At 39.8% G+C, this 26,920-nt stretch overlaps 2 protein-coding genes across 3 annotated transcripts in view; one reads left to right on the forward strand and one right to left on the reverse strand.

The window, feature by feature from the left end:
- Window positions 1-12,219, reverse strand: part of rsrc1 (arginine/serine-rich coiled-coil 1) — a 134,056-nt gene extending 121,837 nt beyond the window's left edge. Inside the window, exons 1-3 of the mRNA XM_062987435.1 lie at window positions 12,146-12,219; window positions 9,837-10,028; window positions 6,099-6,221 (exon numbers count right to left, since the gene is read on the reverse strand). Of these exons, the coding sequence (XP_062843505.1) occupies window positions 6,099-6,221; window positions 9,837-10,015 (302 nt within the window). The 5' untranslated portion in view covers window positions 10,016-10,028; window positions 12,146-12,219. The remainder of the gene's footprint in view (window positions 1-6,098; window positions 6,222-9,836; window positions 10,029-12,145) is intronic.
- A 4,579-nt stretch (window positions 12,220-16,798) lies between these two features.
- shox2 (shox homeobox 2) lies at window positions 16,799-26,572 on the forward strand. Of its 2 annotated transcripts, none has more exons than XM_062987854.1 (5): window positions 16,799-17,049; window positions 18,734-18,942; window positions 22,261-22,318; window positions 22,988-23,076; window positions 24,934-26,572. In XM_062987854.1, the coding sequence occupies exons 1-5, from the start codon at window positions 16,803-16,805 to the stop codon at window positions 25,225-25,227; spliced, it is 897 nt and encodes a 298-aa protein (XP_062843924.1). In that variant the 5' UTR covers window positions 16,799-16,802; the 3' UTR covers window positions 25,228-26,572. The 2 variants fall into 2 exon arrangements, with proteins under 2 accessions (XP_062843924.1, XP_062843925.1); XM_062987855.1 differs by having other exon boundaries at window positions 24,970-26,572.
- Window positions 26,573-26,920: the final 348 nt, after the last annotated feature.

Consider the following 26,920-nt stretch of genomic DNA (forward strand, 5'->3'; position numbering starts at 1 on the left):
GAGGGCGAACGTGGGCCGGAGGGGCTTCTTTCGGCAGGAGGAGGGAGCTGCGCTGGCGGCTAGCGGGGGATAAAAGGCCTCAGCCGTGTCACTCACTTACTCTCTTCTTTGGTAAATAAAGGTTTCTGACAACAAAGGCCAGCAGCGTTTGTCTAGCCCTCGGTGAGACGGAATAGAAATAAAAAAAGACGCCGATGTGCAGTATGGATGTAAGGACGAGATAAAAAAACGTCTGAAATAAAAAGAAAGAAAGGAAAGAGAGGTCTCTTAGATCTGAGCTTGTAGAACCGTGTTGATTTGGATTCAATAAAGAACACATAAGGAACCTGCTAGTGGTGCTTCCAGGATCATGTGACCTCCAGCGGAGTCCCCAAATCTAACAATGACGCCTGACCATGACCATGAGGACATCCCATTCCAAATCCTCATCTCAAAAACGGTTTGTGAGGTCAGGCATGGATGTTGGGAGAAGGCCTGGCTCACAATGGGTGTTCCAATTCATCCCAAAGGTGTTTAATCAGACCTAAACCAGCCATACACACTATATGGACAAAAGTATTCGGACACCTCTTCTGAGTAAAGGCTTCCAAATTGTCGGCAATAGTTTAAGGAAGGCCTTTTCCTGCTTCAGCTTGACTGTACCCCTGTGCACAAAGCTCTGTTTAAGACATGGTTTAAAGAAACTCCAGTGGCCTGACCTCAGCCCTACTCAACAGCTTTGGAATTAACATACCGAATAGGCACAAATTCCCACAGACATACTTCAAAGTCTCGTGGGAAGACTTTTCAGAGGAGCGAATGTTGTTCTAGCTAAAAGGATCGCATCGATCACATTGATCACATATTTATTTTAATAGCATTCATTTTGGAATAGGATGGCTCATAATCAGGTGTCCAAAAACTTTTGGCCATATAGTGTATCAATCACATGAACTATTTTTTTCCTCTTATCCTTTTGTTTCTCCGCTTCCTGTAAAGCCGCGACAGTGATTCGGTTAGGAAGCAGCCGGGAAAGTCATCAGATAGACGTTCTGCTCTAACACCTCGTTTTATTGTAGAGAGAAGAGCGTCAGTCACGCAGTTATATTTTTATCTAAGTATAATTCTATTTTTTAAGCTTATTTTTAATATATATATATTTTCAAACAGTTTAATTTTTTTATTTAATTTTTTTATTATATATTAAATTATTTATCTTATTTAATTTTAATTTACAGTTTTCAAATACAATAAATGATACAATTGACTTCCCTTTAAATTATAGCAAAAATATTTTTTTAAATGATTAATAGCAATTATTTCTTTTTGTTTTTTTATTTGTATTTTATAATTTAACATAAAAGAAAAAATGAATAACTTTCAGTTGTTTCCTTTTATTTCATTTAAATTGTTCATATTTTCTGTGGAGCTTTAACTACCAGCGGTCGTTCTCGTACCACAGTTCGAGCACCGCTGCTCTAATTTGAGCAGCGAAAACCCGAGTCACTGTGGCACGTGATGAAATATTGATCATTGAGATGTCTCTCAGCAGGTTGTGGTCTGAGCAGGTGCTGTCCAGTCTTTGAGGTCAAGTGGTGGGTTAGCTAAACTGTGGTGAGTTACATTTAACCTCTTAACCTCAGAAAGCCTGAGAAACTGCTGAAGAGAGACCTGGGTTTAGTCCCGGCAGTGGTGCTGGCATCTGCTTTACTGAAAATATTGAATTCATTTTTACTTTATTCACTAGTATTTTTTATTTGTTATTATTATTTTAAATTTAATTTATTCAATTAATTTAAGTTTTGAAACTGAATGGTCTGTATTTTGCTACAAATCACTTGATATCATTTGATATCGATTTTAAGCTTGCTTGGCTGTGGAACCATAGCAGACCTCTTTTATTATTATTAATATTTATATTATTATTATTATTATTATATTGTTTAATATTATATTATGTCCGACTAATTCCTTGTTGGGCGGCACAGTGTCTCGTAGGTAGCACTGTCGCCTCACAGCCAGAAGGTCCTGGGTTCGATCCCCAGGTGGGGCGGTCCGGGTCCTTTCTGTGTGGAGTTTGCATGTTCTCCCCGTGTCTGCGGGGGTTTCCTCCAGGAGCTCCGGTTTCGTCCCACAGTCCAACGACATGCAGTCAGGTTAATTGGAGACACTGAATTGCCCTATAGGTGAATGAGAGTGTGTATGTGTGTGTGTGTGTGTGCGTCCAGGGTGTTACTGTGTGCCTTGCGCCCATTGAAAAGCTGGGATTGGCACCCGCCAGACGTCTACACAGACCTGACTGGCTTTGTCGATGGGCTGGCAAGCCCTGCACCCAGTGTTTCCCAGTGGAACCAGGCCTGCCTGATAGATCGCACATGGACAGTAAGTGGCGCATACAGAATGAAAAACAAGTGATGATGAAAGCTAATTCCAATTTACCACTGGTGGTGTAAACAAACAAGCTGCTCAGAGAGTTAATGTTGATAAATGCATCATACCAGCAATTTTTCCTATTCAGGAAATTTACTGGGCAAAATGTAGGAAACACCCTGGACATGTCGCCAGTCCAGATAGGGCAAACACACACACACACACACACACACACACACACACACACACACACACACAGACACACACACACACACACACATTCAAACCTAGGACAAATTTAGTAGCTACAATTAACCAATCTGCACGTCTTTGTACATGGGAGGGACCCTGATACACAGACACAGGGAGAACATGCAAACTTCACACTGAAAGGACTTAGACCGCTCCACCTGGGAATCGAACAAGGACCTTCTTGCTGTAAGCCAACAGTTCCAGAAACGTCCAGTTCAGGGGTCACTTTCTATCCGATTAGGAATCCTCGTTTAAAAAGCCAGACTGTAAAGAACGTGAGGACTGAGAACATGAAGCGTACAGAAACAAGCCGCATATGTATATAAGCCGCGCTTTAATTTCCCAGCCTACCCCAGCGCGGCGACGGGCTGGAGAACTTCATATCCACCCTGTTCTAAAACTATAAGCGTATAAAGCGAGTGTGATTGGATGAAATAGCTTTATTTGACTATGAAAAAGAGGTTGCGGACCCTGCGCTCGCAGACTTATTGAGCTGGAGCGTCTTCGCGGAGCATCCAGGCTGCGTGAACTGCCTGCTTTGATCAAAAGGAATAAACATTAATGTCTAATGGGTTATCAGCTACTGTAGCTCCGCTCGTCTGTCATACATGTCGGGGAAGGAAGGAGGGGGGGTCTGCGAATCTCTACCAGCGTCCTTTCTGTTCATCTCATTTTCTGATATGAACGGAGAAAGAAAAATAACAACAGCCTATAATAGAACATTATTCTAATTTTAGGGTTTTTATTTATTTATTTATTATTTACACATAAAAAGAAAGCAATATTTGCTCTTAAACTGCCCTAATCTTCTCTCCAGCGCTTGTCTCATGCTGCAGTTATTATTCTTATTCCTCTGAATAATATGCACTTCACAGATCCCCCCCCCCACCCCATCTCTTTCTTTCTCATATTCTAGATCTCACATGGAGCTTGCTCATATCCTGTCAGTATATCAATCACGCCGAGCTGTCCACTCAATACCCCCCTGATTTATCAGGGTGCCTCGTCCCCGGCTCCGTAAGTCGACCCAAACTGTTTTAACGTGACAGTGACGGATCGCGGCCCGGACCGGGGCGACCTGTTACGCTCGGCTCGGATCGGCGCTCCAAACTGAATAAAAAGTTCGAATGCGCTCGGAAGGGGCGTGAAAGTATGTAGACGCTCTCCTAAATAGGCGTCCTGGAGATTTTTAGATGGAATGTCTGTGGGAATTTGTGCCCAAATTGGCAGCAAAGCAAATCAGGGCCTGGCTTATAATCAAGGTTTTAATTCATCCCGAAGCTGTTCAGTAGGGTTGAGGTCAGGACTCATTAAAGCTGTCTCTGTGAACATATTCTGGAACACTAAAAGACCTTCCCCAAACTGTTAGCAGACATTTGGAAGCATATAACTTACTTCATTGTTCATTTTACTTGTGAGCAATATTACAGCTCAAAGAAAAAAAACATGTGTCCACATACTTTTGTAGACGTCATTAAAAACCCAACACCTACAATACATGTTCAAATGTTCATTATCTGTATTGATGATTAAAAGGCTGTCTGTCTTTCTTTCTTTCTGTCTGTCTGTCCGTCTGTCTTTCTTTCTTTCTGTATGTCTGTCTGTGTTTCTTTCTGTCTGTCTGTCCATCTGTCTTTCTTTCTTTCTGTCTGTCTGTCTGTTTCTTTCTTTCTGTCTGTCTGTTTCTTTCTTTCTGTCTGTGTTTCTGTCTGTTTCTTTATTTCTGTCTGTGTTTCTGTCTGTTTCTTTATTTCTGTCTGTCTGTCTGTCTGTTTCTTTCTTTTTGTCTGTTTGTCTGTTTCTTTCTTTCTGTCTGTCTTTCTGTTTCTTTATTTCTGTCTGTGTTTCTTTCTGTCTGTCTTTCTGTTTCTTTATTTCTGTCTGTGTTTCTTTCTGTCTGTCTTTCTGTTTCTTTATTTCTGTCTGTGTTTCTTTCTTTCTGTCCGTCTTTCTGTTTCTTTCTTTCTGTCTGTGTTTCTTTCTTTCTGTCTGTCTGTTTCTTTATTTCTGTCTGTTTCTTTCTGTCTGTTTGTCTGTGTTTCTTTCTTTCTGTCTGTTTCTGTCTGTCTGTGTTTCTTTCTTTCTGTCTGTCTGTGTTTCTTTCTTTCTGTCCGTCTGTCTGTGTTTCTTTCTGTCTGTTTATTTGTCTGCCTTTCTGTCTTTCTATCGTCTGCCTGTCTGTCTTGTCTGTCTTGTCTGTGTTTCTTTCTGTCTGCCTGTGTTTCTTTCTTTCTGTCTGTCTGTCTGTCTGTGTTTCTTTCTTTCTGTTCGGCTGTCTATGTTTCTTTCTGTCTATCTGTGTTTTTGTCTGTCTGTGTTTCTGTCTGCCTGCCTGCCTGCCTACCTGTCTGTCTCTTTCTTTTCGAAGTCCGAAGCAAAACTAAATCTTTTAAACCGTCATGTGTTGAATGCATCTCCGAGTTATTTCAATATTGCTCTACCATAATTCTAGACATCACAAAGAGAGAACCTTGTAGAGTACTTGTAAGAAACTGATGAATCAGCAGTTTTCAGAGGTGCCGAGTATCAACAAATGTACTGAACAGTGAAGCTAGTCCTCGACGCTCGGGTCCCACAGGGGACTGTTTCGGGTCGGCTGTCTGGGCGTCTACACAGAAATGATTGGCTATGTCTAAAACCCTGTGATGGATTGGCGTCCAGTCCAGTGTATTCCTGCCCTGCACCGAATTATCACGACCAAATTATTTCAGAAGCCGCTGATCTATTTGAGATTTACATGCATTTATTTGGTGTGTTAATCAAATCAAATCTGTTTTCTGTATTTCTGAGTCTGTGTGTGTGCTGAACCATGTGAACGACCTGTAAATAGATATAATTGTTTTAATTGCATTAATTAATCAGCATAAGTGCCTCCTTTGTTTTCGGAGCTTTGAAGAGCCACAAGGGCAGATAAATACGGTTCGACCCGAGGGTGCTCGGGCCTGTGCTTAATTAATGAAATAATTATAACGTACACTGATAACGGCTGTGTTTGGTGTGAGTGAGCATGTGCAGAGGACCAGCAGCTGGTAGGAGCAAGTGCTTCTGAAAACAGAAGGTCTTTAATGGCAGGCTGTCAGGAGCTAATTAGCCGCGTTGTCATCTGTGCTAGTCGAAATGAGCACGACTTTAGAGGGGAAAGGATTCTTTTATTTAAGAATATATATACTGGTGCAGTCATGCAGGTGTAAAACTCTCAGTCTGGTCCCAACATTAATGTTCCTCTATAACAACGTCTCCCGGTTCTAAACTTCATAATCTTTATTTTATTTCTACTTGGAACTACACACCATAATATTCTATTCTATCTGACTGGTGCAATTACAACCTCTACTGGCTGATTAATGATGCCTGCACAAGGGAGGGGAATAATGCGATCAGGGTGTGGCTCTCCATACACAAAGCTGATCCGCGTATGAACTCGCCTCATGCAGGTGATGCAGTCGGTCACTTAACAAACACTTGGGAAACGTTAAACCAGAAGCGTTTCGTCTTACCTCCTGCGACTGCGGGAGCGAGAGCGCCGGGCCCTGCGGCTCCGTGACCCCCTGTCCGTGCTGCGGCTCCGCCTCCTGTGGCTGGAACCTCTGGAGGAGCTGCTGCTGGAGCGTCGCCTGCGCCTGAAGCACAGAGAAGAACGTGACGTCGCTTATGATCACATGACTGCAAACCTTCACATTTAAAATTCCTGCCTACGAGGCGTTCCCAAACTTGGAACTCGGGTGTAAGAGGAGCTTCCAAAAAGGTCTAGGCCTTTATGACCAAGGATGGTCGAGGCTTTGTGAATAATCCAGTGATTTGAACCTGGGTTCGAATCTCGGCCGTGCTATCGGCCGTCCTGACTGGCTACGCTGGCAAATTTGGTGCAGAGAAACTGCAGTGGCCCGAACAAAGCACCTCAACCCCACTGAACACCTTTGGGATGAACTATATTGTCCAACTCTTGACCCCAAACGACCAAGTTAGACTAGATGGGCACAAATCTCTATCGACACACTCCAGAGCCTTTCCAATAGAGTGGAGGCTGTTATAGCTACAAGAGGGGCAAACTACTAATTTATTTATCTATCTATTAGGTCATGTTTTACACACTTTGGTTACACAAGATTCATCAGTTCAAGTTAATGTCAAACACAGTCATGAACAATTGACTCTGGGAGGAAACCGGAGCTCCTGGAGGAAACCCACACGGGGTGAACATGCAAACTCCACATAGAAAGGACCGGGACCGCTTCACCTGGGAAACGAACCCAGGAACTTCTTGCTGAGAGGCGCCAGTCTACCCACTGAGCCACCGGGCCACCGTGCCCCCCCGGGGCCCCCCCAAACTACTAATTACTACTATCGTCGATGGTCAGGAGCAAATGTCCATGCAGCTGGTTCTAGTAGTCTGGATTTAAGCTCACACATCTGCACCAGAAGGCAGAACATCAGAACCCATCAACGTGAATGACTCACCGTACCATGTTTAGAAAGGCTGACATCACTTCTGTAAATGAGCTAGACCAACAGACCCCCCCCCCCCCCCCCCACCCCGACTCCCATTACTCTCCATTATTTCGGCTAATGAACTCCCTCGTTTGCTCGCTCAGTCTCTCATCCAGCTCCATCTGTCTACCGTCTACATGTCCGCTACTGATTCTTCCGTCCTACCTGATGCGCAATTTATTTATTTATTAGGATTTTAACGTCATGTTTTACACACTGGTTACATTCATGACAGGACAGGTAGTTACTGGTTAAACAGTGATGGACAATTTTGTATCTCCGGTTCACCTCACTAGGAGGAAACCGGAGCTCCCGGAGGAAACCCTCACAGACACGGGGAGAACATGCAAACTCCGCACAAAAAAGGACCCGGACCGCCCGGCCTGGGAATCAAACCCAGGACCTTCTTGCTGTGCTCCACCATGCCGCTCCAACACGCTCATAAAGGAGTATGGGAGTGAAACGACCGAAGCATGACGACACCTGATCGTAGGCATTTATATGTGCCGGAGCCTATCCCAGCTTTTCAATGGGCGCAAGGCACACAGTAACACCCTGGACAGAACGCCAGTCCATCACAGGGCAGACACACACACACACACACACACACATTCACCTATAGTGTAATTCAGTGTCTCCAATTAACCTGACTGCATGTTTTTGGACTGTGGGAGGAACCCGGAGCTCCCCGGAGAAAATCCACGCAGACACGGGGAGAACATGCAAACTCCGCACAAAAAGGACCCGGACCGTCAAGCCTGGGGTTCGAACCCAGGACCTTCTTGCTGTGAGGCGACAGTGCTACCCACCGAGCCACCAATCAGCATTTGCAGCCAACTGTAAAGGAGCAGTTGTAGCCTAGTGGTTAGGGTACTAGTAATCGAAAGGTCACTGGTTTAAGCCCCACCAGTGGTTAGGGTACTGGACTAGTAATCGAAAGGTCACTGGTTTAAGCCCCACCAGTGGTTAGGGTACTAGTAATCGAAAGGTCACTGGTTTAAGCCCCACCAGTGGTTAGGGTACTGGACTAGTAATCGAAAGGTCACTGGTTTAAGCCCCACCAGTGGTTAGGGTACTAGTAATCGAAAGGTCACTGGTTTAAGCCCCACCAGTGGTTAGGGTACTGGACTAGTAATCGAAAGGTCACTGGTTTAAGCCCCACCAGTGGTTAGGGTACTAGTAATCGAAAGGTCACTGGTTTAAGCCCCACCAGTGGTTAGGGTACTGGACTAGTAATCGAAAGGTCACTGGTTTAAGCCCCACCAGTGGTTAGGGTACTGGACTAGTAATCGAAAGGTCACTGGTTTAAGCCCCACCAGTGGTTAGGGTACTAGTAATCGAAAGGTCACTGGTTTAAGCCCCACCAGTGGTTAGGGTACTGGACTAGTAATTGAAAGGTCACTGGTTTAAGCCCCACCAGTGGTTAGGGTACTGGACTAGTAATTGAAAGGTCACTGGTTTAAGCCCCACCAGTGGTTAGGGTACTGGACTAGTAATCGAAAGGTCACTGGTTTAAGCCCCATCACTGCTAGGCTGCCACTGTTGGGCCCCTGAGCAAGGCCCTTAACCCTCAATTGCTTAGAACACATACTGTCACAGTACTGCAAGTCGCTTTGGATAAAAGTGTCTGCTAAATGTTGTCAACCAAAGAAACCATACTGGTCTGAGCGATGACCACAAGGAAACCGTTAGGTTTGTAGTCATAAAAAGGGGGCAGCTCCTTACTGTTGGTCAGGCGTCTACATACTTTCATCGACACTGAGAATTGACCCACCATCTGTGTATATTTACTGCACACCAAGCTCGACCATCCACAAGAACACACAACATTCTGACCCAGTCCTTCCTCTCCTTTCCAAAACAATCATTTGTTTCTACGGCGATGGTTTCCCATCACATATAATGTGTGCTGAAATGAGGGCATGAATAATTGAACTGAAACAGACAGCACTAAAAGACTCCAGTGAAAAATGCGAATCTTACAGAGACTGTGAATACGTCTGCGGGGAGCAGTGAGGAGTCACATGACGTGATGCTTCTCTTTTCATTTTCCTATTAGAGATTCTCACTGCGAGGGTCGTCTGAGTCGCTGTGATGTGGGGCCGTGGAGGTGATGGGATCTAACCTCTGGAAATAGAAGATTCGGCACTGGCGTTTATACCATGTACAGGCACTGATTTGCCCCTAAACTTCACCATGGTCAGATCCATGCCATAATGGACTTCATAAAGTACCAGGAGATTAGAAGGGATGAAAAGCTGAGTCTGGATTAGGGTTGGATCTTCCTCCAGGATGGTTATCACACTCATTTATTAATTCATTCATTCATTCATTGTCTGTTTTACCACAGATTTATCCTGGTCAGGGTCTCAGTGGGTCAAGAGAGGTGTCGCCACACATTCACACACCCACTCATACAGTACCTAGGGGTATTTTAGCATCTCCTGTTCACCTCACTTGCATGTCTTTGGACTGTGAATTAAGGCACCTCAGTAGGCAGCATTTTAAGGTATCTTAGAATTTAGACATGCCCTCTTCTCAGGAGAGTAGAATGGAATGAAATGTGGCTATGTAGAGGGATCGCTAGGTTTTCGGACAGGCCCAAAGACTGGTAGGAACTGAAGGGCAGATAAATGCAGCCAAATATGAGAACATCCTTAACGGAAAACCAACAACACAAGTTTGTTGTGCTGTGTCTAGTAAATATGATATTCTGGATCATATCAAGTCCAGCGATCCATCCTTACCTCCTCTCCCGGTCTCTCTCTCTGGACCGCGAGCTTTTTCTGCCGGAGTGTTTGCTGCGACCGGTCACCCTGCTCCCCGAAGAGCTGGAGGATGAGGACGACGACGAGGAGCGCCGCCTGTGTTTCTTTTTCCGTCGGCCGCAGCCGTCGTCCTCGCTGTCTGAAGAGCGGCGCCCCATGTTTACTCAGTACCTGGGTAATGACAGGAAAGAAGGAAAGAGTAAAGCTGGGCTGAAACACAATCTCGGTCTTGTTTACATGGTGCGTAGGCTCCTGGAAAGCCGTTTAGAAAAATGTCCCAACACTAGAACCACCAGATTCTCTGCAGGGATCATTCATTTAGACCTGTACCATTCTCTTGGTGTATGCCCTACATGCAAACCTGTCACAATTTATCTGACTCACCACTTTTTTCATGCTGTATAACCATATCTATAGGTTTTGCACCACTGATGAAAATGTGGTCCCTTTATGCGAGTCTCTGACTACAGTTTTCAATCTTTTCTCCTTTATAATACATAGGTTTAAAATCTCCTATCGATGTCAATCTGACTGAGATCTAATAACTGTTCTGAACATCAGTTTACATTTTTATGTTTACACCAGAGGCGGCTCGATCCTCGGGGCGATCGGGCGACGCACCACCAAAGGGCGAAAGGGAAGAAATTTTTCTATCACAGCTGTGACTGTTCTGGACAGTCTGTCTTGCCTCAGAATATCGTAGTCCAATCAGCGTCGAGTTGTGTCCCGTACAGTACCGCCCCTACCGGATCGCTCTCATAGACTCTCATGTTAAGGCTCTTTTTATCGAACTGCAGGCGCTGCAATACATTCTGAATGGGTTCCGGGAGGGCTCGCACTTACGTGCTTGCGTCACACGTAACCTGGTGTCGCGATCTCGTCACCATGACTACCATCACCTCAGTTCGGAGCAACTCCATCGTGTAATCAGGATAAATTAGCAACTTAAAAATTAGGGCCACCCAGACCAAATTTAAACATCAAGCATCTACAAAGGGGGGAAAATCATATAAGTTACAAGTAAATTACAAGTAAGTAAGTAATGTCATTTTTAAATTGTGAATTGTGATTGCACTTATTGTATCTCCCCAATTGTTTAATTGTACTTCTTTATTCATTGCACATCAGCCCTGATGCCAGTGTTTATTCTGGATCTGCTGCACCTAAAATAAAATGCTATCTGATAAAGACTACCCATTGAACGGGTCACCTTGGCCATCATCGTAACAATTGCCCCCCCGAGAGATTTTAAGGAGCCGCCACTGGTTTACACGCAACAAAATATTCATACTGAACAACTGTGACTACATCTATCCAGGTAAAAAGCATTATATTGTCATATTAACATGTTTTGTCAGAATAACTTTGCTATGATTTGTGAGGATCTTTCTTATGGGAAAAAAAAATAAACCCCAAAATCCCTCAACAGCAAACCAGATCCAAAAAACCTCGTGTTCGAGTCATTCGTTCAAGCCTGTACCATTCTTTTGGTGTATGCCACATATGCACACTAGTGGAGGATGCAGAATACTTGCTGACATGTTTGACATTGCTGACATTGCAAAATGTGCTTAATAAATTATTGTGAACTTATGATCACAATTATCAATCCTATACCCTAGATTATCCTGATATATCTGCCAAAGATCGAAATGCAGATGTCAGGTCAGTCACTGTCACTTCTGTTCAATCACAGAGAAAGAAAAGTTGCATAAATCCCAAAAATGCCATGGTATATATGTGTCTTACAAGTGTATTCTCATGTTTAGTTCAAAATCAGCTGTTAATTGTTGGTGTGTTTGTTTGGCATCATGTAAACAAGAACACGTGCTCATTCGCTCCTTAAGTAAATAAACGAGGATCGTTCATGATCAGTAAAAATAATAGTTAAATATGCTTGAGGATAATACTATACTGTGTGTATATATAATATATAAGATTAACCAACACTGCACGGATCTCTGTTAACAGTAACAGTCTTCCGCACAGTAAGTCAGGACTAGATCTAACTGTCAAAATCACACAATCTGGGGCTTTTTAATGGTCCCCAGTGGTTGAAAGGTGTTGGTCCAGCTGCTGCCACTTTACAGTAACAAGTGTTTACAAAAACAACAAACAAGAAGAAACTGTCAAACATGTACGGAACACCGTGATCCGGGTTAAATTAGCACAATGACACTTGCTAACACAGAAACATAAACACAGAGCCGATACAACAATGCGCCGAGTAAATATACGTTATATAAGCATTTCCGATTCTCGAAAGCAATTTAAAATAGAGCTCTTACCGCTTATAAGTGTTAGAAATGACTCTCCTTTATTTTGAAGCTTTGGAAAAATCAAACACAGGCGCCATGCAGAGTAAACAGGCATTAATAATCGACACTGAGAACATGGATTAGGAAACAAAGCAGTGGGTGAAATCGAATTCAGAGCAATCGCTCTGCTCCGCGGGTCAGTCCTAAACGAGCGCTTCACTCTTCTATTCACTTCTTTTCACTGATATACACTTATATTTACAATTACTGACTTATATTAACATTTATTCACTTCTGTTTACTTTTTAACATGTATATATTAATATTTTTATAGTGATATTTCCCCACATTAAAACTGAAATTATAATCTATCTGTCTGTCTGTCTGTCTGTCTGTCTGTCTGTCTGTCTGTCTATCTATCTTTCTGTCCGTCCGTCCGTCCGTCCATCCATCCATCCATCCATCCATCCATCCATCTATCTATCTATCTATCTGTCTATTTGTCTGTCTGTCTGTCTGTCTATACAGTATCTATCCAAGGACGGATTAAGGATAGTCTGGGCCCCTGGGCAAAATATGCCCCCCTCTTTCCTAGGACCCCTAATAGCCAGAAGTCGAAGTCAGAGCAGTGCCACAACGCCTCATCCATTTTCATAAGGGGACCAAAAGCATGGCTAGGGCCCAAAAGCATGGCTAGGGGCCCCAAAAGCATGGCTAGGGCCCCCAAGAGGCCCTGGGGTCAAAGTCCCTAATAGTCAGAGGATCCTTAAAATGGAGGGCCCTCGGAAATAAAAATATATTGTATCATAAATGTTGATAGGCATCGCAAAATACCCCCCCCCCCTCCCCCCTGACCTCAAGGGCCCCTGGGCGCTGGCCCCACTGGCCCGGTCAGTAATCCAGCCATGTATCTATCTGTCTGTCTGTCTGTCCTACACCTGTTGGCTATTCTTGTGACTAAACACAATAATGTTTTTGTCCATATAATGTATATTAATATTTTTGTTTACCTTTTTCTTTTACTTATATTCACTTATTTTCTTAATCTGACTTTTGTTTAGTTCTATTTGTTTTATATTTTCATATATTTACTTATTTAGTCATATTCAGTTATTTACTGTAATTACTTATATTCACTTATGAATTTATTGATGCACTCCTATTTCTTATCTTTACTAACTAACTTCTACAAAACCCATTTAACAAGAATCTGTGATTTGTTCATTCTCTTCTACCTTCATTTAACTGACAGAGGTACAAAGAAATGATTTTTAATGTTTTTTTCTTACCAACCTTGCTGTATTTTGCAGTGTAGCTTTATGAACAGAGTGTGTGTGCTTGACTGGCCTGCCTGAAGTCCAGATCTGTCTCCAATTAACCACAAACTTTTGTCAATAAACTAAAGTTTCCTTATTTGTTATATTTTGTATTTATGTATTTTCTCATTCACTCATGAGTGCATATGCATAATTACTGTTCACTTAATTCACTTAATCACCAATATTCACTCACATGTATTTGTTCACTTTTATTCGCAGTAGTTACTGATTCACTCATATTCAGCTGTGTGAAGAGAGCATGTATCCACATGCTGAGGTGTGTTTTAAGAATCATTATAAACAGACCATGAAGTGTGAGTGGTTCAGACCTTCAGGTTCAGAGTTTGAACCAGATGCTTTGGCTTTTTAACGGCTTTTTAAAGTTTCAATGACTTCTAATTCTTCGCAGACCTGAAGAAATTCCCTCTAAGCAGATTGTAAATCTCTGTTTTGTGTACAATGTACTTTTTATAAGTGCAGTCTAACTAGTCCTAATTATGTGAGCACAAAAATAAATAAATTATAAGAAATTAGGATGAAAGGCCATAATAATAAGTTGCTGTATGGATATTTTTGAACCAGTGAAGATTTGCTTATTTCTGGGAAACCAACAATAAGACATTTTTAAACAAAGAAGGACATAATTCATTCATTCTGTCAAAAAAGAACATTAACAGAAAACTTAAAAAAGAAAATATGACTTATTATGACATGTCCCTTAAAGTGTACGTAAACTTTTGAGTTTACCTGTAGGATTGTATGCAGTATAGACCAATTATGCGACTTAGTGTGTTTGATGTTATAACTTTGGGTAAATAATATTTAATAACTTAATAATAATTATCTTAATAAGTAGCCGTATTTTACTAACAGTGCTAAAGTCTCATTAATAAGCCATTATTTTGTGTTTGTTTAGACTGAGTACCAAGGAATCTAAAGCATGAAATAACACATACCTCAACTATGCCAAATGCTGTCTTGGTCAGCACAAACGCATGCCTAATATAAATACTGATCTAAAAATATATATTCATATGATTTAATTACTGTTATAACAAATAAAACATGTTGACAACATTAACACAGGAATAAAAATAGTATAATAGATCTACTTTTTATTTCTTATATTAAGAACATAACAGTGGTGTCGGGTTGTGTTTAAATCGGGCTGAATGCACTGAGTGCACATGTTAAATAAATATTCCACTCTTGTTTTAAATAGAAATTCTTTAAAATGGTTTTAAAAGAAAGAAAATGTCAAAAGTGAAAAAGTAAAAAGTGAAAATTCCACAGTTTAAGTAAATAGGGTGGCAATAGTATCGTTTATTAAGAAAAAATAAAGAAAATACCTAAAAGTCGAGTTAGTTCGGAATATAAAAGTGCGCAGTTAGATCTAAACATGATTCTATAAGAGACATGCCTTGTACTTGATACTGATCTCCTAATAAGCAAAATACAAAAAGAAAAAGAAAATATATTTTTTTGGACGTAAATAAACATTGTGACTGCCAAGTGTTCTGAAGCCAGTATAAATATTTAATAGGACCAGTTGTTTGAAAGAGGAATTTTATATAGATTATCAATAAGCGCCTCCAGTTTGGCTTCCACTGATGCAGTAATATTCCTGCTCCCGTATCCTGCTGTATTTTGTCTTTTTAATTTCCTTTAAATTGCCAGACCCCCAAAGGCATTTGTTTACCTTCGCCGCAAATTCTGCATTATTTATTCATTTTCACAACTATGCAATAATTCCAGATTTGTGGGTAGTTTAAACGAGGCTAATTAACCACCTGCAGCGCAAAATCCTGACAAAATACTCCGCAATTAAACCTCAGTTTAAACGAGACTTAAATGCTGCAGCTTTGGGAATTTAAATGTGTAGTTAAAGGCTGATTTACATATTACTTACTTATTACTTATTACACTTATAACATGTTCTGTCTGCTAAACTGTTTGCTTCGGAGCCCCTGGATAAAATAAAGTATTCACTTGAACAACATTAATAAAGAGTATTTACTTAGTTTTGGACTAATATTTGCATCTGACTAAGTGTGTGTGTGTGTGCGTGTGTGCGTGTGCGTGTGTGTGTGTGTGTGTGTGTGTGTGGCGCGCTTGTTATTGTGGCGTCATAATTCAATTACGCTTTATTCATTTGTATCAATTGTTGCGTCATAATTTCAACATATACGTGTGCTTTGATCTGCTGTTGCATTGTGTTTATATTAAATGACGTGTTAATTTTTAGCTATTGTTGCATTATAATTAATTACAATACATTTTTTTATTGTAGTCAGTGGATTCCACTGGTCTGTGAACTTGCTCTTGATCTAAATTGACTGTTGTTAAGCTTGTCGCTGAAAAAAAAACCATTCACATTAGATGTATAATATGTCCATGCGTTTATATATTTTTGTTATAGTTTTATTTAAACATTATACTGTCTAAAATATTTAGTACTATACTATATATATATAGCACTAGTTTCTGGTGACCAGACCAACGACAAACAATTAATATTTTTTTTTACTAGTGCACAAAAATCACAAAAATGATGCAACTTTAATGAATGATTTTCAGCTGAGAAAGGCTGTTTTCTTAAAACCATCTACCACTATATTTGAAGTTGAACACATGTCCACCAATGAGTAGATTCAGCTTAAATACAGCAAAGTATTTACACGCAAATTGTTAAGCACACCATTAAAGGGTTAAGCTGGTAAAATCTTTACTTGACTATTTTTGCAGCCTTGTTTCATCCAGGATCAATAACACACATATTGTTTTTGGACGTCAGATCCTTGTCATTTTTTATTTTTGTGCACATCCTCTGTCCGCCTCCCCTGTGTTTAAAATGAAGTGACCCCAGCTCCGGACAGTTAAACGAAACCTGCGCTTAATTGCATTAATTTGTCCGTCTTGTCAATCCTGGATCGATGGCCAATAGCGCTCTGATGAGGATGAGCTGAGCCTGATAGGTTGTTATGCCCCCCCCCCCCCCCCCCCCCCCCTCCCTCCTCCGCTGGTGCGCGGCTGTACGGAGTAGAGAAGAGAAGGAAGGGGGGGGGGGCATCATCCGTGCTTCCTAAGGGGAGGTAATTTGCACAGATCAAGGGGCCAGGCGTTGCAAAGTATAAATAGTGTGACTTAAATCGGCTCAGCGAGCAGCAGGTCTGTAACTCCCCGCGACCAGACGAGGAATCGGGAGAGATCTTTGCACTGTCGAGAGTTAACAACCCGCATCAGTTTGCACAATAACATAAGACGCGCCATTGATGTCTCATCGCCGGCTGTTGAGGAACTGAGCTTGAGAAAGTGAGTCAGAATAGAAGCTCTGGCGCTTTCCTCTCCATTTCTTCTGTGGAACAGTGATGGAAGAACTCACCGCTTTCGTGTCCAAATCCTTTGATCAGAAAGTGAAGGAGAAGAAGGAGGCGATCACGTACCGGGAGGTGCTGGAGACGGGCTCGGCCAGAGGCAGGGACGCGATGTCGGTGGAAGCAGGTCGCGAGGACGCCAGCATTATAGCGCGAGGAGCCGCACGTTCACCCATCAGAGAGATGGACATGACGGGACAGGAGAGGACGAGGGACACGGGGAGTCCCAAACTTACCGACAGTAAGTGCTGTATTTTTATTTATATATAATTATTATTTTGCACACTTTTGCTTCCAAATGTTGCAACTAAAAAGCTCATCAAATCATTGTTTCACCATGCATGCACGTGCAAGGATTCTGCATTAAATGCATTTTAACATGCACAACTATCCTAAATAATAATGCACGTACATTACATGTTTTCAAATAACATTCACAAATTCTACCACACGATACAAGAACACCTTTGCATTTTAATGTAGACTTCTATTTCTATGTAAATAATACTGTACATGCACGATCATAAAAATGGCATATATATATATATATATATATATATATATAAAATATAAAATAGACACGTGTGTTCTGAAAAGGCTCACAGATTCTAACACAATATAGAATTAATAGTCTAATCATTGCTGCATGCTTTAGCATTAGATATTTTCAAAATGACACGTACAAACATTTAGAACAATACAAAACACATACAATATAAAATGTAAACACTCGTATAATGTAAATAAAAGATTTTTTATATTTATGTGAGCAAGGTGCACGAATTTAACCAAACATTGCAATGGATTATAGTGTGTAAATATAAGCTATGAAAATAGAGCAAACTAAGGAAAATAAATATGCAGTCCTGACTATTTACAAGCATTAATTAAATATTGTTAGATATTAACCATGTAGGTTTTTTATGTGCACACATATCTGTTGAATAAAAAATGCAAAAATATGAATTAGGTTTACAGAAATTAAACAGCCTTACCTATTTATAACGAATGATGGAATAAGGTCAAGTGCAAAACAATAAGAATAATAACAACAATAATAATTTACTAGAATAAGAAAATCCTTAGTTATATGCAACAAATACAAATATACATATGCATTGTAATTTTGTACCGTCATAAAAAGCCAAACAAAAATGCAAATACTTAGAAATATATATATTTAATTTATAAAAAGATGCACTTGAACATTCTTGAACAGAATAAACATTCTAGGTATACAAATGCGATCCTTTACACGCCTATTTTATTTATGTAACCTATCGATTTTACAATTTCAATCAACTGATTTCGTTATTATTGATTTAACATAAATGTTGTCCAGCTTGTCGCAGTCATACAAAACACACATGCTCATAATACATCTGTAGCCTGTGGTTACATTCTAATGATCTAGATCTCAATAAAACACTAACTGCACGTGTGGAGAGAGGAGAAAAAATCTAGTCTAGCCTGGTTATATTGTTTTGGAAAGACTATTTAAGAAAGCTGTGTTATATATATATTTTCCTTTTTTGGGGGGGTCCAAGATCAATACTGTTTATTTATTGTTTATTACTGCTACAGAAAAAAAGAGGGGGAACAGATTTGCACAGGCATGTGTGGTGGGCCAGGGTGCATATGTATAAGGGGGTAAATAATTAAAGAGCTCTTCTTAGGAGGACAAAACACCCTCGACTGATAGCCTGACTGAAGTCTAGTTCGGCTGATGGTTAAGCTGTAGGGCTTGAGCTTATGATCCTTGTTGGTAAATTCTCAGATCATGTGTTTTGACGGCTCTGTTCCAAACGCCAACCACATTAGTGCATTAAATACTGCGTTTTATTTATATCTGCGCCCAAACCCAACATGCTGTACTGTACTGATATAGTGTACTAGAATATTCATGACCTGTACTCTCTGTAAAGGTATAATGGATGCAAAAGAACGTAAAGAAGACACGAAGCCGATGGAGGACGAGACGCAAACCAAGATCAAGCAGAGGAGAAGTCGGACTAACTTTACCCTGGAGCAGCTGAACGAGCTGGAGAGGCTGTTTGATGAGACGCACTATCCGGACGCGTTTATGCGGGAGGAGCTCAGTCAGAGGCTCGGGCTGTCTGAAGCGCGTGTCCAGGTAACGCCTCACCTTTAACACCTTTCTACCTTTTTGGAGCTCTGAGAAAGATATTATGGTACCCTTATAAAATAAATAAACAATATAACATAATACATTTAAAGTGACTAATTGTAAATAAACAACTGGATAGAATGGGTTCATTATGTTAGTCAGTTATGGGCAAAAGAGCTGAAGTTCAAAAAAAAAAGCAAATTACAATAAATGATAGTGAATAAATAAAATATCAGAGCAGTTATGTATCGTATTAAATGCATTTTGCTGTACTATCAATGGAAAATGCATTATATCGTTTTACTTATTTAAGCCTAGTCTTTTTTGTTTGTTTTATTTCCTATTCTTCGTTCTCCTGTTTGTCTAATATTAATATAACATTTAATTCCACCAAGAAACTGAAATACATGTAGCTGCTTATGTGTATTATTAAGCAGAGCAGATCAGAGCAGAGCTGGCTCTGTTAATGCATCGGATTGTTTTATGTTGGAATTTTTAATGCAATGCTTTTTGCATGAATTATTAATCAGTAGAATTGTTTGATAGAAAAATAAATAAAACGATTTAGCAGCCAACACAAAAACAGTTGGGCTTATGCAGAATAAATAGAAAACTCAAAACAGCATTAAATTATAATACACAGTATTTATAATTAAATAATAAGATAAAAAACATAATTTATTTTTTATTCGTTTTTCGGCTTGTGTCAGTTCACCTATTTGCTTTAATTCTTCTTGGTATTTTTAATAATAAGTACTTGTGCATTTGAGACATAATTTACATTTTTAATAGTGTAATAACTGTACGGTGTGTGGGACTAAGCAGTTGTTAAGTCGCTTATTATGTAGCTTCTGTTATCTGGACACTCGGTGCATCACGTTGCTTAATTTGGTGCAATGTTTCACCATATTTGAAAATAGTAAAACTGTTAAAAAAACATAATTCTATCCTTGGTAGTATGTTTAACGTTATGTCGGATAAATTGTTGCTAATTTAACCATAAAGGCACCTTGTTTGAACAGAATTTGAGGCCTAGAGAATAAAGTTCTGACCCAGTGTAAACATTTTCTGCATGTAATACGCATAATTATAACCCAGGTGAAATCTAAGAAACTGCACAATTACAAAGTCAATACAGTTTTTAGAACCAGCTTTGTGAATTTCTAATTAAATATCGAAATGAAGTGTGTTACCTGTGTGTGTTTAAAATAACGCTCGTTTATTATAGTATTGCGTAATTCTATATGATTTCTATATGATAATTGACTACAAAATTCATTTAGGTTGTTTTTTGCACGTTGCACCAGTAGACAGACATCTGTAGCATGTTTTTTTTTCCATTCCTTCTTTTTTTCCTCGAAAGGGAAAGACCATCTGCACAGAAACATAATAAGCGCTCTGAGTTAAGGGCTTATAGTCAGTGCGTAACGAGAGAAGCGCAACAGAGCCGCGCACTAATAACAATCAAACACAGCACATCTCTTCTCTTCTTGATGTGATTGATAAAAAACGAACAATATGTCCTTTCAGTTTTTTTTTCTTTTTATCTATTCAGATAATATTATTCGATCTTTGAATATACAGAATGCAAAAAAAAAGAGACCTCCCTGGAAAAAAGTAAACCGAGCGCTTGTGTTTTCGGGCCGCGCGTCCCAGCGCGCATTTGGGGGAAAACGCATTGTGTCCCGCACAGGGAGGCCGCGGATTACCATACATTATGTAATTTTTATCCCCAAAAAAGAAATCTGATGCTTTATTTCATCTTTAGGAGCATTCACACAAGACCACACCGAACACGCCTTGCATAAACAGAAGATTAATTGTAACATCTAAATTTGATTACAAAAAAAGACATTGGCATTATAGAAGCAAGATGATAAAAAAAAAAAAAATATTAATGTTAGAATTGCAGTTTTGTTAATACATAATGTTGGACAATATACACACCTCTGGTGTAGAAAACGCGTACATTTTTAATCCAACTTGCAGAGCATCATTTTGTAAAATTAAATTGCCGCATAATTAATGTACTCATATATGTTTTTGCACGCTATTAATAAATGTATATGTGTTCATGGGTTTATGTGTTTTTATCCTGGCTTTAATACTGCTGCTGATATAATAATATTAGTAATATTTGCGTTAATTGTTTATCATCAGTGTAATTGGAGTAAATCTGATACAGTAAAGTTGTATCAGATTGATGAAGCAGCCTCGGGTTCATCTGTGCAGCTCTGTGTAGGGGCTTCACAAGAGATTAACATAGTAATGAGACGCCTAATCTCCAAATCCCAGCTTCAGACGACAAAATAACATTTTGAATAAAAGCTTTTGGGTCAAAGTCGCGGATCTTCAGAAGGGCTTTGTGGTGAACTTGTTATGACAGTAATTAAGCTGAGCTGCTGCGCGCCATTAAACGAACCAGTAACACGAATTTTCCTGCAGATAAAGGTAATTAATTTGGCTCATCTACTAATGGGAGAGTCAGATAGCCTCGATCGGATGTCCAGGGCTATAATCTCATGCTGGTGTTTGGTATCCGAAAGTCGATTAGCTGCTTCTGTCGCTCCGATGGAAAGATGAAACCAGTGCTGAGAGGAGCAGTTTATTATGGGCCGATTTTAAAGCCCTGCTTCGATCAAGGGTTTCTTTCTGCTCCTTTATTTATACATTTCCAATCGTCCTGTCCTGTGGTTTGACTGAAAGGTTTTTATTTCATAACGATGTAAAACCCGATAATTGAAAACTGGGGTTTTGCGTTATTAATAATTCAGGGATCCACTGGGATCAGACTGGTTATTATGTGTTCATTGCTTTTTATAATGATAATAATAATAATAATAATAATAATAATAAATTATTATTATTATTATTATTATTGTTATTATTATTATTAGTAGTAGTATTAGTAGTAGTTGTAGTATAATAATAATAATGACAATAATAATTACTATTATTGTTATAATTATTTTATTTATTTAGTATTACTATTATTAGTATTATTATTTTAATTATTATAATTATTAGTAGTAAAATTATTACTGCGGTTATTATTATTATTATTATTATTATTACTATATATACTATATATTCACTATCCTCTGGGTACCCACCTTCACCCCTCCCATATTATGGACTGACCAGTGATGGATTGGTGTCATGTCTAGAATGTAGTCCCGACTTGCCCCAGGACCCACCGCAACCCAGACTAGAATTAACAACAATAATATTTTTACCCCAATTTAAAAGGGAAATTGCAGGCTTTTATCACACTAAATATAATAATAATTACAAAAGTCCCTAATTATTTTTCTTTCGTTGCAGGTTTGGTTTCAAAACCGGAGGGCCAAGTGCAGAAAACAGGAGAATCAGTTACACAAAGGTGTGTTGCTTTTTTTTTTTTATCTCACTTTTTTGCTTTAATTAATAAATTAAAGATTTAAGTAAAACACTGTCGATTAAAAGTGCCTGATTTATTTGTGATGTCAACGCCACATAAACAGAATATTTTACATCACCATGTCTTCCAGTTTATTTACCTTTAAATAATATATTCGCAATTAAATACATATGTTGAACTCATTTTCAAATCTGAATCAGTTAAATTATACTAATGCATGTATTTAAATCGGAACAATCACGATTTACGACGTGTAATGCCTCAATTACAAAAGGATTCAGAAGAAAAGCATTGGAAGCATTTAAGAAAATAGGTAAAAATATTTGGACCAATGACATCCTTGTTTCTGTATTATGCAGAAGTAATCTTGATTATAATTCCCAAATTAACACTGTACACTATATTAGGCTAAAACAGCATAATTGTTGGCAGGTCAGTAAGAATGCAGATGTAAAATATGTCATATTTTATTCAAGTTTGGTTCAGTCAGAAATACCCCATGTGAGCATCAGTACGCATGCAAATACGCATGGCATAAATATTAATACGCACGTTTGGAGCAGTGACCACAGTAGGTGACGTGGACCATGCTCGGTATGGAGTAAGACTACAACAGCCCAAACACCAGTAACACCCTTTCTCTTTTCGCAGGGGTGCTCATCGGAGCCGCCAGTCAGTTTGAAGCGTGCCGCGTCGCGCCATATGTCAACGTGGGAGCTTTGCGCATGCCATTCCAACAGGCAAGTGTTCTCTGAAGGGTGGGCTCTTTGATGAATTAGTGCATAGAGTGAACTGGCACATGCTCGGCCCAAATGGCCTGAACTGAATGCTGGGTAATAGATGTAAAAGCATTCTGCTAACACATTTCCTAAGGTAGTTTTACAATCATGAGTTCTGTGTAATAATGGAACCCTCTGCTGTGCGCAAATAGAATTACTTCTTAATGCCACTGTGAAGCTGGTACCCAGTGAGCATAAATATGTTTAGAAAACGTACAGAAATGTATTTGCCAGACATTATTGGGGTGCTAGGATATGAGACAGAGTGGAAGTTATTAATAGAGCTTTTCGTGGGCGTAGTAAAGAAATCTACTGCCGTCCATGACAGTCCAATCATATATAAACGTGTATATCCATATATACCTGCTATAGTGTGCAGTCTGGACAATATTGATGTGCAATTCACCACTATGTTTTTCAATGACGCATTTATATAAAAACTGAATATTTGAATATTGAAATATCAATATTTTGGCTTCCAATGGAATTCTGTACCCAGTATGGGCGTATAGCTGGGCCCTGAGGGACTGGGTTTGATCCTTGTCTCTGGTTTCAGTCAATGAGGATATTGACATGTTCACTTAATGTTTGTTTGGAATATAAAGTGTACTATATGTATATTAATGCACAGTGTGTGTGTGATGCCCAGCACTTAATGCCCGGGTTTTCCGGGTGGCACCAGACCCTCTATAACTCTAACCTGAATAATATGGTTAAAAATAATCATTTGGAAGTCCTGAATAAAGTCCTACTTGAACCCAACTGAAACATAATATTTAGTGACGCAAGGATGAAATTAAATAATGCTTTATTTACTATAATAATTAGATCTGAAGTTAGAAAATGACATTAAATTATAATAATAAAAAAAAGGTAATTAAATAGTTTTAAGGACTTCTTACCCATCCACTAATGAGTATTACTGTTATTGTCAATATACATAATTTGAGTCAAAGGAAAAAAACACCTGATTAATACTTATGACTTAAAAAATGTCACAGTATTGATGTCACAATAATAATGCCATACTAATGTGTAATTGTACTTACACAGTAATCAAGGCTTTAGGTCTAAAATGACCAACTGTAATGATCATACGTTAAATAAATTAAATATTAAATATCATAAATCAGCTAACAGATTTGTACTAGGGTGTAGTTTGGTATGCTTTTAAGAAAAGAATAAACAGGGTATTGGGTGCACTTACACTTCAGTTCACATTTACAGGCTGGTGAAGTTGATTACACTTATTAAAAATTGATTTAGACGATTATTAAAGCTATAAAACAAATAATAACCTTATCTTGTGTATACAAAATAACACAAACAGGTTTTTCATTGCAAAATACTGATTTATTGCTATAGTTTAAGTCATGACTGGTCATGACTGGTTTTGTGCCCAAAAAAACCCAATAATGTTTTAAATGCTGTCCAACATGCTGGTCACCACCAAGACCTTTTGGTCTGTGCAGGATATTTGGCTCTTAAGAGCAACCAAGGTTGTTGTAAAGCCACTTAGCCTAGATGTTTGCTGTTCCAGCATATACCTTTATTAAAGAGTACTCACTGACCAACCAATCCAGAATAAAACCAGCACCCCCAAGGCAAGACCTTATCCTGGTCTGTGCTGTTTTTCACACTAATGTGTAAAGTGCATGATCCTGTCAATGGCCCATATATAAACTGGTGCAAATTGTGCATATCTATGCTCACTGTGTCGATTTAAAACTGCCCAGGCAGCTCTAGCTGAAGCAGTTGCATTCCAGTAGAGTTAATGTATTTCTCCCCCCCTCTCTCCCCCCACTCGTGCGTCTGTAGGATAGTCATTGCAACGTGCCCCCCTTCTCCTTTCAGGTGCAGGCGCAGTTGCAGCTGGACAGCGCCGTGGCCCACGCCCACCATCACCTGCACTCTCACCTGGCGGCGCATGCGCCCTACATGATGTTCCCGGCTCCGCCGTTTGGCTTGCCGTTGGCCACGCTGGCGGCGGAATCCGCATCAGCAGCGTCGGTGGTCGCGGCGGCCGCAGCAGCAAAGAACAGCAACAAGAACTCGAGCATCGCCGACCTCAGACTGAAGGCCAGAAAACACGCGGCAGCGCTCGGACTGTGACACGAAAACCACAAAACAGACAGCAGTCAAGGACGTTATTTATATTTCTTATGAAGGACGCGTGTGTCTTCATAACAGGACCGACTATTTATGACAAATAAACTCTGCAATAAACTGTGAAACTGAAACGCATCTCCGTGCGCAAAAGGAGCCCGAAACAAGAACTCGGACGCGTCTGAGATGGAAACGCTGAGACGGAATCAGTTGTCCAAGACTAACGACATTCCGCACGATGCGATCACGCAGCTGGGAGGTTCTGCTCTTGTCTGACATGGCGAACACATCTGCGTCTGCTTTCACTGCTACCTTATGAATTCACTTTAAAAATAAAGAGGCTGGCCTCGATTTATCTTGTTTCTTGGGACATGAAACGTGTGGATGTTTGTGCGCAAAGACTGCAACCGAATAAAGGGTTTTCCTTTCTAACGTGCCACCATCACCTGTAACAGGGTGGCATCCTGGCAGCTGACGTCAGCTAAAATACAAGGTCCAGGTTCCTGAACCTCACCTTCCTGACCACATCTGGGTTTGAGCCAGTGGCGTGACTATAGGAGCTCATGGGCCCCAGTCCAAAAAAAATTTTGGGCCCCCTCAACAAATTTCTCACACACACACACACACACACACACACACACACACACACACACACACACACACACACACACACACACACAAATTTTATTCTATTCCATATATATCAGTGTTTGCTATATATTTTCTGTTTGGCTTGCCATAATACATGCATAATACCTGCAGCCAATGGGGGGCAGTGAGGTGGGTGGTTGAGTTCATGTCATGGAGTGCAATCCCCCCCCCCTCAGTTACGCCACTGGTTTGAGCCGGGATGAAAAACACACATATTAATGGTGAATTCACACATATCAGATCTTTATTCAGTCCAGTATCCACATGTGCAGCTCACACTGAGGTCCAAGTATTAATGTACAGACTAAACTGAGGAGATTTTTGGGTGTATAATATAAATAAATTGATAAATCGATGCGGTACGGTTACATGTACAGTGAAATATTTTGTTTTGTGCTTCATGATGACATCGTGGGAACATTTTTGGTTTCTTGTTTAGTTTATTTTATTTCTTCACCGTGTAAAATCATGTGGCTCACTGTAAAAATCTTGGTGTTTTTTTAAATATTTAATTATAATAATAATTATAATAATTATTATTTTTTATAAACAGTAAAGTGAACGCACCTCAACTGCAGGCTCGGATCTCCTGGAATATCACTGAATACGATATTTTACCATTTTTAAAAAATATATAATTTCATCATTACTGTGAAACGTAAACTCACCTGAACACAGTGTTTTCGATGCATAATAAATCCACAACATTTTCTACATGATTTCTATAGTGTCTTTGTTCTGTAAGTTATATTCTCAGCAAATAGTCAGCAAGCTCATCATTTTGCATTTGATTAATATGCATAATATGGCAAATTCAGCTAAAATGGTCCATCAGATGCAACTGGGCATTCATTTATATTTCCCTTTTGGGCATTTAGCGGACGCCTTTATCCAGGGCGACTTACAGTACTGTGACAGTACATAGTCTGAGCAATTGAGGGTTAAGGGCCTTGCAGCAGCAACCTGGCAGTGATGGGGCTTGAATCAGCAACTTTCTACTAGTCCAGTACCTTAACCACTAGGCTACAGCTGCATATAATTTCAAAGT

Source organism: Trichomycterus rosablanca, chromosome 25 (genome assembly GCF_030014385.1).
Source record: "Trichomycterus rosablanca isolate fTriRos1 chromosome 25, fTriRos1.hap1, whole genome shotgun sequence".
NCBI classification, from domain to species: domain Eukaryota; kingdom Metazoa; phylum Chordata; class Actinopteri; order Siluriformes; family Trichomycteridae; genus Trichomycterus; species Trichomycterus rosablanca.